The sequence below is a fragment of the Vipera ursinii genome, assembly GCF_947247035.1.
Source record: "Vipera ursinii genome assembly, chromosome: 8".
NCBI classification, from domain to species: Eukaryota; Metazoa; Chordata; class Lepidosauria; order Squamata; family Viperidae; genus Vipera; species Vipera ursinii.
The window spans coordinates 3715915-3727718 of NC_139519.1; the positions used below are offsets into that span (position 1 = coordinate 3715915).

The window sequence follows — 11804 nt, forward strand, 5'->3', positions numbered from 1 at the left end:
GGAGGTAGTGACAGATTTTATTTTCCTGGGCTCCAAGATCACTGCAGATGGGGACTGTAGCAAAGAAATTAAAAGACGCTTGCTCCTGGGGAGGAAAGCAATGGCAAATCTAGACAGCACACTAAAAAGCAGACACATCACCCTGCCAGCAAAAGTGCGCATAATCAAGACTATGGTCTTTCCAGTTGCAATGTATGGCTGGGAAAGTTGGACCATAAGAAAGGCTGAGTGCCAAAGAATTGAGGCCTTTGAACTGTGGTGCTGGAGAAGACTCCTGCGAATCCCTTGGACTGCAAGGCGATCAAACCGGTCAGTCCTAGAGGAGATCAACCCTGAGTGCTCTTTAGAAGGCCAGATCCTGAAGTTGAAACTCAAATACTTTGGCCACCTAATGAGAAGGAAGGACTCACTGGAGAAGAGCCTAATGCTGGGAAAGGTGGAGGGCAAGAGAAGAATGAGGTGGCTGGATGGAGCCACTGAAGCAGGAGGCATGAGCCTCAATGGACTCCAGAAGATGGTAGAGGACAGGAAGGCCTGGAGGAATGTTGTCCATGGGGTCGCGATGGGTCAGACACGACTTCGCAACTAACAACAACTGTAAACTAGAATAGAATAGAGCTGGAAGGGACCTTGGAGATCTTCTAGTCCAGCCCTCTGCTCAAGCAGGAGAACCTATACCATCTCAGACAAGTGACTGTCCAGTCTCTTCTTAAAAACCTCGAGTGATGGAGCGCTCATGATTTCTGGAGGCAAGCTGTTCCACTGGTTAATTGTCCTCACTGTTAGGAACTTTCTCCTTAGTTCCGGGTTGCTTCTCTGAAACAGTTGTAACTGTAAACTAAAACTAACATTGTAAACTAAAGCTATCATAGTTCTCTTCTGCTCTCCTGAAACTTAACTTATGATTGGACTGACATAAGCTCAAAATCTGTTTGTCAGTGTGGTTCTAGTCACAGTATGATCCAAAAAGTCAAGATGACGGTCAGGATAGTGCCACTGAAGCTCCATCTGCTGTTTATGTGTATCATGGGCAGAGCTTTGACTTTTTGAACCATGACCTCTGCCGGGCCTCCTTGAAAAAAAACGAAGGCCCTAAGGCTGAGCTTTTCAAAGGATGCACCCCTTTGACTTTGGGGACTGTAAGCCCCAGGGCACACTGTAAAGGCGAGGCTGCTTCAGTTTCTGATGAACTCATCTTAAACAATGAGAACACAGCAGATATAAAAGCCAAGTATTTCCTTTGGAACCCTAAATGTCTATTTGCATGCTTTGGCCTCTCCTCCTTGTCAAAATCATGCATGGTTTGGAGACCCCTGGCTGATGAGTAGGGATCATCCAAGGAACTGGAAGGAACTCAGGCCACACAACAGATAACTAAGCTGTGGAATTCATTTCCACAGGGCATGTCAATGGCCACTAACGTGTAACACTTTCATGGGGATTGTTAAATGCACGTATGGTAGGTCTATCAAAAGCTCTTGGCTTTGAAGATGCGATGTAATTTCAGATTAGGGACAGCAGAGCTCCAAATACCACTTGCAGGGAAACAGGGGCAGAAAGGGGAGCAAGTCCCATCTTCTGCTTTCTGGGTAAACACTCTGAGAAACCAAGAACGGCCTAATCCAGAAGAACTATTTTAATCTCTTCAAGAGAAGAAAGGTTTCGTGGTCCACCCCAAGAGCTCCTGCAGTGGAGGGTTAGATTTGGGGGTTTGGCCAGGAAGGCCCAGGAATGTCTCTACACATGGCCACGGTTGGGTGAGTTTAGGTCAATCATTTTTCCCCCAATCTATCTTACAAAATTGTTTTTATGAGAGAAAATGAAGGAAAAGCTCACATATGCTGTGTTGGATTCTCAGACAAAAGGTGAGATATAAAGACAATGAATAATAGGTTAGAGAGTAAATAAATTCATATGAAACCTGATAATTATATTTCTCAATGTCTAGAAGAAAGGTTTTTCTTCCATCTCTTTCTTAGAGACTCCAAGGAACAAAAGACAGGAAAATTCTCTAAGGTCTTGCTGAAAACAGAAAATGTTATGTTTTGCTAAGCTAGATAGCAATTTGAGGGGGAAATTATCTATATTGTGACTGGAGACAATAGGGTTCTCTCTGAATGAGTTCAGTGTTAGGGAAAAATAAGAGACTCATTCTAATCCATAAGTTGGGTGAGGGATCCTTGGTGCTCTCTGAACTTGCTTGTTTTCTTGCAGATGTTTCATTACCCTAACTAGGTAACATCATCAGTGCTAGTAAGAGGTGCGGCTCGCTGTCCGTTTATGTTTCTGGTGTCTTGCCTGTCTGGGTGGGTGGGGGCAGTCTTAGGGATTTTTTTTGGTTGGGCTGTTTACTTATGTCTCTTTGGCAGTTTCTTGACTGGGGGTATTGCTTACTTGATGTTGGTCTGAAGTTGACGTTGGAATTAATCAATGCTGAACTGAGTGCTGATTACTGATTAAGAGATGCTGGAGTCTTTTTCTCTTGTGGGCTGGCTGATTTATTTTATTTTATTTATTTTATTTTAATTCCATTTATATCCCGCCCTTCTCCGAAGACTCAGGGCGGCTTACAAGCTTAGCAGTAGCCTTCATTCTATGTATATGCCTGCTTTCATACACCCCCCAAGTGGCATTATTACGAAGTCAGCTTAATTGCCCCCAACAATCAGGGTCTCTTTTGTCCACAGATTGTCTGTAGATGTTGTTAATGTCTGTGTGTCTGTTGATGACTGATTTGTCAGTGTGCTAGGCTTCTAAAAATTCCCTGGCATTTTTGGATCTGGCCTGGTCTAGGACTGTCACATTTTCCCAATTGAATGGTTAAATCTGTCTGTATGTTGTGAAATTAAAGAATTTTCGTCATGTCTTCTGACTGCTATTTGGTGTTCGTGGATGCGTTCTGCCAGTCTGCTGTCTGTTTGTCCTACTACACAGTGGTTGTTGCAGTCCTCACATTGTATGTTGTAGTAGATGACTCCTGTTTTTTCTTCTGGGGTTACTGGGTCTTTTGGTTTGCTTAGGATGTTTCGAAGGGCTTTAGTTGGCTTGTGTGCTATGCTGATTCCGTGTGGTTGTAGCAGTCTATTTGCGGTCTCTGAGTTATTCTTGATGTATGGCAGCATAATTCTTCTTTGGGGGGGGGTTGTCCAATTTGGGGGGAGCCAAGTAAAAGAGATTGCATTTCCTTGAGTCAGGGACATCAGTGCAAAAGTGGATGGGGGCACATAAGAAGTCTTTAACCTATTAATTAATACAGATTTTTCTTTTAATTATTTAACCATTCATATTTTAGCTCAGAGAGAGACTTGTAGTAGTTCCATCTTTTCACATCTGGGTTCCAGATAAATGAAGCCTTCAAATTGACATTGAAGGGTTGGAGAGCTTTTGCCTTCTAGGGTCAACTATCAATGGCAAAGGAACAAGCAGTCAAGAAATGCCTTACAGACAAGGACTTGGAAAACCATGAAGGCCTTGGAAAAGATAGTCAGATGCCAGGATGTGAATTTTGGTGTTGAAAAAGATTCCTGAGAACACCATGAACAAACTGATGGATCATTGAACAAATCAATCCACAGTTCTCACCCGAGGCACAGATGACCAGGCTCACATTATCCTACATTGGACATATTATGCGAAGATCCAGCTCGGTAGAGAAGCCTCTAATGCTGGAAAAAGTGGAAGGAAGGAAAAAGGATGGCTAGCAGCAAGGGGGATGGACTTGGCTACCATGGTGATGGGACACCATTGGAAATGCTGAAGGACCAGCTTGGGAAGAGGTAATCATGGAGAAAAACTATCTATGTGGTCAACAGTGACTTGAAGAACATAACCAATCATATGAGCAGAACTATCACAAGTTCATCATATATCTTCCCATATTTTTAACCACATGTTCACACAACCTTAGTTAGTATTAGCTCTGGTTAGGTTTCATGTGGTTTAGGTTTTTGTGACTGCCCATCCCAGGCTTTCAATGCTTTATGTAAATGATTGGAAGGGGTAAATATTGTATCTAATTAAGTTTGTTGTGTGAGAGGAATCAAAGAGTGACCTGCACACATATGCAGAGAAGAAGGGTCAATGAGGCCGAAAGAGGCCATGGGGGTGGTGTGGTGGGCTTGTTAGCAACAAGGAGCAGAAGCTGGGGGTTCTTTGGGGGCCTCACCTGGTTCCTGGCAGCCCGTCTAGAACATTGATCCATCCTTGCCTCTCTTTAGGGATACCCCAGAAGTCCTTACATTTTTTACTTACTGTTGACCCCATTTATGCTGCTAAGCCAAATTTAAACCAGAAGGACTGGTTGAGCACTTTTCTGATATTAAAAATATATCCAAATAATCTGGGAGAGGTTAATTGATATTTGCAAACTGCCAAATGTGAAATTATGCGCCCGTGACTAACGTGCTCAGCAGTATCAGGGCTTGGGTATCTGCTCAGCCCAAAATTCAAATAAAGCTATCTAACAGGGTGTGTCCCACAGATATGAGGCACAAGTACCCAGGGCAGATTTCTGTGCAATGTCCCCCACACCTACAGTCCAGATATAAATGTTCAATGTTTCTGGAATTTTATTCCATTTACATCTCAGGCTCTTTCTCTTATCTTAAAGAAAAATGAACAGACTTGTGAGTATATTTGACACATTCTTCTTAAGAAAAGCTAGAAAATATTTAGAGACCAATGTGGATTGTCTAGGTAAGAAGGATTACTCTTAAGGAAATGAAAGAGATGTTCGCCGTGTGTTGGTTAGCTTGGGGAAAGCAGTGAAGGCACATTTTGCCAGAACATGCCCTGCAATGCATTGGGAAAGCTTAGCCTTAGCACAAGATCAGCTGTTCTCAGCAATAGGAGGCATTTTGATGGGCAACAGTTAGATAATGTTCAAATGGCCTTTGGCAGTTCCAACATTAGTATTGGCCTAAAACATTTTGTTTTCTGAAACACCAAGCAACCTATAAGTTTCCTACGAACTGGTCTGGTGGACAAGCTAGAGCATAGAATGTAGAATAATGCGGTTGGGAGGGGCCTTGAAGGTCTTCTAGTCCTACTCCCTGCCAATCTGATGAATCTTTTGCTGAAGTCCCATTATTATACTTTGCACTGACACTTGTGTAGGAAAGTATTTGGCTATAGATATGCTGTTTCGAGGAAATCAATTGGGCAGTGGAACATGTTTTGAATTATTGCTCCGGTTGGCTTACCTGCTTACACACAGAAAGTTCTGCCTTCAGTCCTTGCTATCTCGAGGCAGTTCCTGTGTAGAGAGCCACAGAGCCAGGAGACATCAGCAATGTGGACCAAAAGAAGGAGAAGTGTGTCCCATATAGCGCATATAGCAAACATGGGAAAAGTGTGGTCTCCCAAAGTAACCGAGTTCTGTGGAAGGATGCAAGTCAGGCTTGAAGTTAAATTTTTCGGACATTCCTGCATGGACATTCATTGTTCAGATGGAGCTGCTCTCCTTCCGACCTCTACCTTTCACGGCACCCTTATTTCTTCCCTTTCCAGGCAGCAACATTCATTTTGCTGGGATTCTTCTGGAATGCAGCCTTTGCCTCCTTCCAGGTAATAAATAAAATCTGTAAAATAATGCAGATATTCAGTACGTACCCAACTATGACGCTTTAAAACAGGGATGGGAATACAAGCTAGATCTATTTCTTTAGAGCAGTCCTGAAAATTGATGCCAAATCATCCAATTATTTGAGTGGCATTCTTCTCAGAAAGCAAGGCTCAAAATACATGCAATTAGCTTGAGATTTAATGTACTGATCTGGGAAGGGGTCATTCTTTTTTTAAAAAATGGCCTGAATATTTCTCTTCACATACGCCTGCAGTCCTTGAAGACATCCTGTCCCAAAGACTTCCTGGTCTTAAAAGATACACGGGACTAGATTGAAAGAAAGGGGGAAAAATGGCAGTGCAGTCTCCTTTGTGGTACAGGTAGTCCTCGACTTACAACAGTTCATTTAGCGACCATTCGAAGTTACAATATCACTGAAAAAAGGGACTTATGACCATTTTTCACTCTTACATCCCCCTGGTCACGTGATCAAAATTCAGATGCTCGGCAACTGATTCATGTTTATGATGATTGCAGTCATGTTGTCATCTTTTGGGGGGAAGCCATATTCACTTAACCACCATGTTCCTAACTTAACACCTGCAGTGAATCACTTAACAACTGTGGCAAGAAAAGTCATAAAATGGGGCAAAACTCACTTAAGAAATGTCTCAGCAACAGAACGTTTAGGCTCAATTGTGGTTGTAAATTGAGGGCCACCTGTAGAAGCATTCCTGGTTGCTGAGATATTTGATAAGCAACCTTTGAACTCCAGACCTTCCTTTCAAGCCTCCTTCTTAGTGCTGGTTTTTATCCGTCAGCCTTCTTCAAGGTTGTCCTCCCTCAAAATGAAGCTGGGCTGATGTCCTCCAGAATCGAGGCTTTCACAACAATGGCGCCAAACTTTTAGGAACTTTTCCAGATTGGTCCAGCTGTGGCCAATGCTGAACGAGACAGCAAGTTAAAACTTGGTGCTTTGAGAAATTAACTATTTATTTATTAAATTTGTTTGCCTCCCATCTCACCACCAGATGTCTCTTTGATTCCATTCCCAACCATAAAACGATGTTTTTACCTTCTGTTGAAATTTTCCATTCTTGCCAGAGTTCATGAATTTGACTGTTGGTTGTGATACATTCTGGCTTGTGGTTTCACAGTTTTGATTTTATGGAAACTTGGGTATTATTTTGTAAGCAATCACACAGTTTATTTTTAAAGCTAAAACAAATTCATATATTGCTTAACACATATACGCACAGACAGACGTAGCTGTAGAATCTATTTTTGCATTGGGGGTGTTTAATAGCAGCTCTGCTTTGATTCAATAGCTGTGGGCTTGGGACAACAATCTACAGAGGGAGGTAAACGTGAGCTAATAACAAACTTACTTTTTTGAGTGGTGCGTTGTACGATCTTTTTAATGAATATTATCATTCCTTCTGGATTCTATTTCTCTCACAGCTGTTTTCATGCAGAGAAGCATAGAAATACCTGTAATAAATAAACCAAATGCATGCACGAATGATTAATGACTCTTTGTGTTCTGTGGAAGAGAATGCATTCTTCTTAGCAGCAGAAAATCTATAAGAGTTTCAAAAATGTCCTGAAACTTGGGGAATAAATAAGATTTATTAGCCATCATATGAGCTAAGTAGCTGTGTGTGTTACCCATTAATACCTGAGTTTTATTTGGTATATGCTTGGTTGTTTGGTTTACGGTATGATATTTTGGTCAATGGCCACCCGTCAGTCCCATTTTATCTAAATCAATAACTACTCGTCTCTCGAATTCTGCATTTCACTGAAAACTGTCTCATGTTCAGATTTACAGCATCCCTAGCACGAATGGTGATTACATCCAGCAGACAGTCACCATAGACAATGAGAAGAATATAGCCATCATCCATATCCACGAGGGAGCCTGCTCTTCTGATACAATTTTTGACTATAAGCATGTAAGTGTGAATCTGGTCCTTTCCACACTCACCTTGTCGGTGCAAGAACACACAGCTAGGATTGTTCTGCTATGTGGTTCCATTTCTAATAAAAGACATCGATTGGTTTTCACGCACCATCCCGCCTCAAGCTCAGGCCCTCAAGAAATATTGGAACTACAAGTCCCAACATTCCTGTCTGGGACAGGCAGTGGACTGGAGGACGAGAATTCTGGGATATGCAGGCACAACCCGTGTGGAGGGACCCAAGCTGTAAAACTGATAGGCGGAATTTTAGTTGAATGCATTTTTTCCCTAGCTTTTCTTTTATCAGTTTGTCTATTGATGCATCTATTTAAAATAAGGGGGTGCAGGGGCACAGGGGCTTAATAATGCTCTAACCATCATGTGGTCAGAAGTGGTCTGCCTTCCATCCAGCTGTTCGAACGCAGTATTGCGAGATGAGGTGAGCTTCTAGAACAGCTTCTATCCATGGCAGGGGTAGGCAACCTTGGCTCTTTTATGACTCGTGGACTTCAACTGCCAGAATTCCTGAGCCAGTTGGCTCAGGAATTCTGGGAGTTGAAGTCCACGAGTCATAAAAGAGCCAAGGTTGCCTACCCCTGATCCATGGGCTGTCAGGTTCCTGAACGGGAAATAACTCTGTGTATGATTGACTTGTGCAATTAGCTCACATGGTGTAACAAGATGGTGGGTTTGTTGTCACTGTGAGTTGTGGGGGGGGGGGAAGAAGGGAGGCTCAGCCAATCTCAATGTATACATGTTGTACTTTGACAATAAAGGTCATTCATTCCTGCCACGCGCTCCCAAGCTCCTGCCCACCCCGTAATTCAAAAGCATGCAATACTGCAAGTAGATACACTTCAGTGGGAAAAAGCTAGCTGTGCTTGCGCGTGTGGAGAGTGGAAGCCGGTGCTGGACCTGGTTGGATGCAACGCATTTTGACACCAGGCAAGGTGAGGCGAGACAGGGAGAGGAATCCAGAAGAGCCAGCAACCTGAGCGCCACGGATGTAATCCGGTTCACCCCTTGAGGTGCACTCGCACCTCGAGAAACACTGAACAGACTGAAATAGCATTCGAATCTAGACTAATCAGGACTGCATTGCGTCTAGCATCTGTAGATTTCCCTAACATTGTATGCCATAGACTAAACAAATAAATGTTTAAAATAAGATGATGTGAAGCAAAGCAAAGACGATGAGAAAAAACAGAAGATGGGACAAACCATTTCAGCTTTTTCTCAAGACTATCCGATGTGATAATGAAAGTCTGTTACTACTGCAAGTTGTTAAATAAGGGTTAGAGCAGGGGTCTTCAAACTTGGGCCTTTTATGACTTGTGGACTTCAACTCCCAGAATTCCTCAAGCAGCCTTTCCTGGCACAGCATCCTCCAGTCTTGTTGAAGTGGTCGAAGTTGAGACCAGCTTTTTAAAACTCAGTCAGTCTGAAGTGACCCATCAAGTCCACAGGTTTTGGTCATAGACCAGGCATCATCAAAGGCCCGGGTACTTCTCTTGTGTAACAAAATAGAACTTTCTGAGATTGTTAAAAAAACAACAACAAAAAGATAGCAATTGGTAATCGGAATGATGGACATTAAAACTGAAGCTTCCAGATGAATCTGGTTGCCTGGCAGATGCTCTCTTTATTCATTATTAGTAGATAAGAGTGGGGGCATGAATTTTCCGTAAATATTAATTTATGAAATTAAGTAGAATATTGAAAAAGATATAAGGTAAATGTTTTGTCCAAAATTGATGAGGTTTAAATGTCCTCACCAAGCTTTGGCTTGTGGGGTCATAAACAGTCTCTCCATGTCCCTTTTGCACAATTTAAATTTTTATATCCAATGATTATTAATGGAACTTATCTGTTATCCGTCTCCCTCTGGGATAACAGGGATACATCGCCATGCGGAGCTTTTCCCGAAGAACTTGCTTCATAATGAAGATGGAAAAAGGCTACATTCCAGAAATTAAAGAAATTGGGCGGTTGGCTTATGAGAAACAGGTAAACGTTGGGTTCCTTACTGGGAGAGATTGTGGAAGGCTGGGAAAGGGAAGGAAGAGAGAATGGACTATCAAGACACAAAAATGGAGTCAGCTGGCCACCCAACTCAGCCCAATTTTCTCTGATATGTGTCTCTGACCAGTCGCTATAGTTTTGTTCCATTCATCTGATGACGGGGACTATGATAACGATAGAAGCTCAAATGCTACAGATAAGTTGGGGAGCATTAGCCATGCAGTCCCCAGGGCCCAACTTCACTTTCAGGAGACCTGCCTATCAGTTCCACTGGGGAATGTTCTTGGCTCTCTCTTTTTTGGGGCACACACAAAGACAACAGCCCAGCTCCTCCAGTGTTGTGGCTTTTGCAGTGAGAGACTGCAGGAGGCTGGAAGGCAAGGGAGAGTAGGCATAAACAGTCAAGAGGCAGAACAGGAATCTGTGGGGCAGCTGGTCTCATAAGTGACAACTTAGTCCAGTTGCAAGAAACACAGGCAGCATCGTTTCCCATTATTGGAAGAGGCACAGCGGTAATAAACTCAATAATTACTTTACCAGTTACAAGATTTTGGAAGGTTTTACTCCAAGATTTAAAGAGACTGAAGCACTTGAAGGCTTAATACATTTATAGGGCAGAAGCCAACCTTCGCCAGCATAGTCCTTTCTAGTTGTATTGAGGCCACAGTATTGTAAAACTGCTATCCTTAGATATGGGAGAGGAGTCAGATTTGGAAACCCAATTCTTAATATTTACTGCAACAGCCTAATTTGTCAGCTGCCCTTTGAACATTGTTTTCAACCAACTTCTCATTTCAGATGATGCGTAAAATCTTGTCAGGAAGAAACATATGGGTGCAATATGAACCTGCACATTCTTTCTTTGGAGAAATCAAAGAGTGGTTTGTTTTGGGTAAAGCCATTGAGAACCTCTGCAAGAACATACCTGTTTATAAAGTTGAAAGAGTTGAACGTGAGTATCCTAGAAGGAACCCAACATGGCTTCCTTTATAACTGAACAATTCAATGAACTTCATATATTGAAGATACAATAGAAAGGCAAATTAAATCCCATTAAATTCTGCAATGTAAAGTCATTTGGTATCATTTTTGAAAATAAAACTGTGTGACGGCCAGGATCAATTTTAAGAACCATTAGAGCACAATATTTATTATTTTAAAGTCCCTTGGAGGTTAGAATAGAATAGACCTGGAAGGGGCCTTGGAGGTCTTCTAGTCCAGCCCCCTGCTTAAGTAGGAGAACCTATACCATCTCAGACAAGTGACTGTCCAGTCTCTTCTTAAAAACCTCAAGTGATGGAGCGCCCACGATTTCTGAAGGCAAGCTATTCCACTGGTTAATTGTCCTCACTGTCAGGAAGTTTCTCCTTAATTCCAGGTTGCTTCTCTCTTTGATCAGTTTCCAACCGTTGTTTCTTGTCCTGCCCTCTGGTGCTCTGGTGAACAATCTGACCCCTTCTTCCTTGTGGCAGCCCCTCAGATACTGGAATACTGCTATCATGTCACCCCTATTTCTTCTCTTCTTTAGACTAGCCCACAGGTTTGCAACCCACAGCTCCGCATGCGGCTCTTTCAGCCGTCTCCTGAGGCTCCCAATCCTCTGCCATGTGCAGTCCAAAAAAAAAAAAGTGGGACTAAAAAAGTTCAACCAATCAATTCAAATAGGCAGGGTAGGTGCATATCTCACCTTGGCTCCACTCTTCAGTCAAACCCTGTTCTGCGCATGCACGCATGTACGCGCATGCGCACACATATTTTGCAGCTCCCAGTTTTTCCTTTTGTGAGGGAACCGGTTCCGAGTGGCTCTTTCACTGTTTCAGGTTGCTGACCCCTGGACTAGCCAAACCCAAGTCCCACAGCCATATGTTTTAGTCTCCAGGCCTTTGATCATCTTAGTTGCTCTTCTCTGAATTTTTTCAAAATTCTCAACATTGTTTTTGTAATATGGTGACCAAAATTGGCTGCAGTATTCCAGGTGTGGCCTCACTAGGGTTTTATAAAGCAGTACTAATACCTTGCGTCATCTGTAAAATGCCTGTAAGACTTTAATAGTGTGCTCACTTTTCTGGGAGCAAGACCTTTTGAATTAATCATGTATAATTGTCCTGTACATATCCCTCTCTCTCTCTCTCTCTCTCCTCTATTGATTTTTCTTTCTTGTTTCCCATCTAGATGGAGTACAGGCCAGTACTTGTGTCCAGGCTGGCATCTTAAATATTTTAGGTATTAATATTTGTGGAAGTATCAAAATATAATAG

General features: G+C 42.5%; 1 protein-coding gene across 1 annotated transcript; it reads left to right on the forward strand.

The window, feature by feature from the left end:
* Positions 1–5341: 5341 nt before the first annotated feature.
* On the forward strand, positions 5342–11079 carry GKN2 (gastrokine 2; the record flags this gene model as incomplete). The annotated part of the gene is made up of 6 exons (XM_083368874.1): positions 5342–5392; positions 5509–5565; positions 7387–7518; positions 9421–9531; positions 10345–10498; positions 11075–11079. 6 exons carry the CDS (start codon positions 5342–5344, stop codon positions 11077–11079), a joined length of 510 nt encoding a protein of 169 aa, XP_083225000.1.
* Positions 11080–11804: the final 725 nt, after the last annotated feature.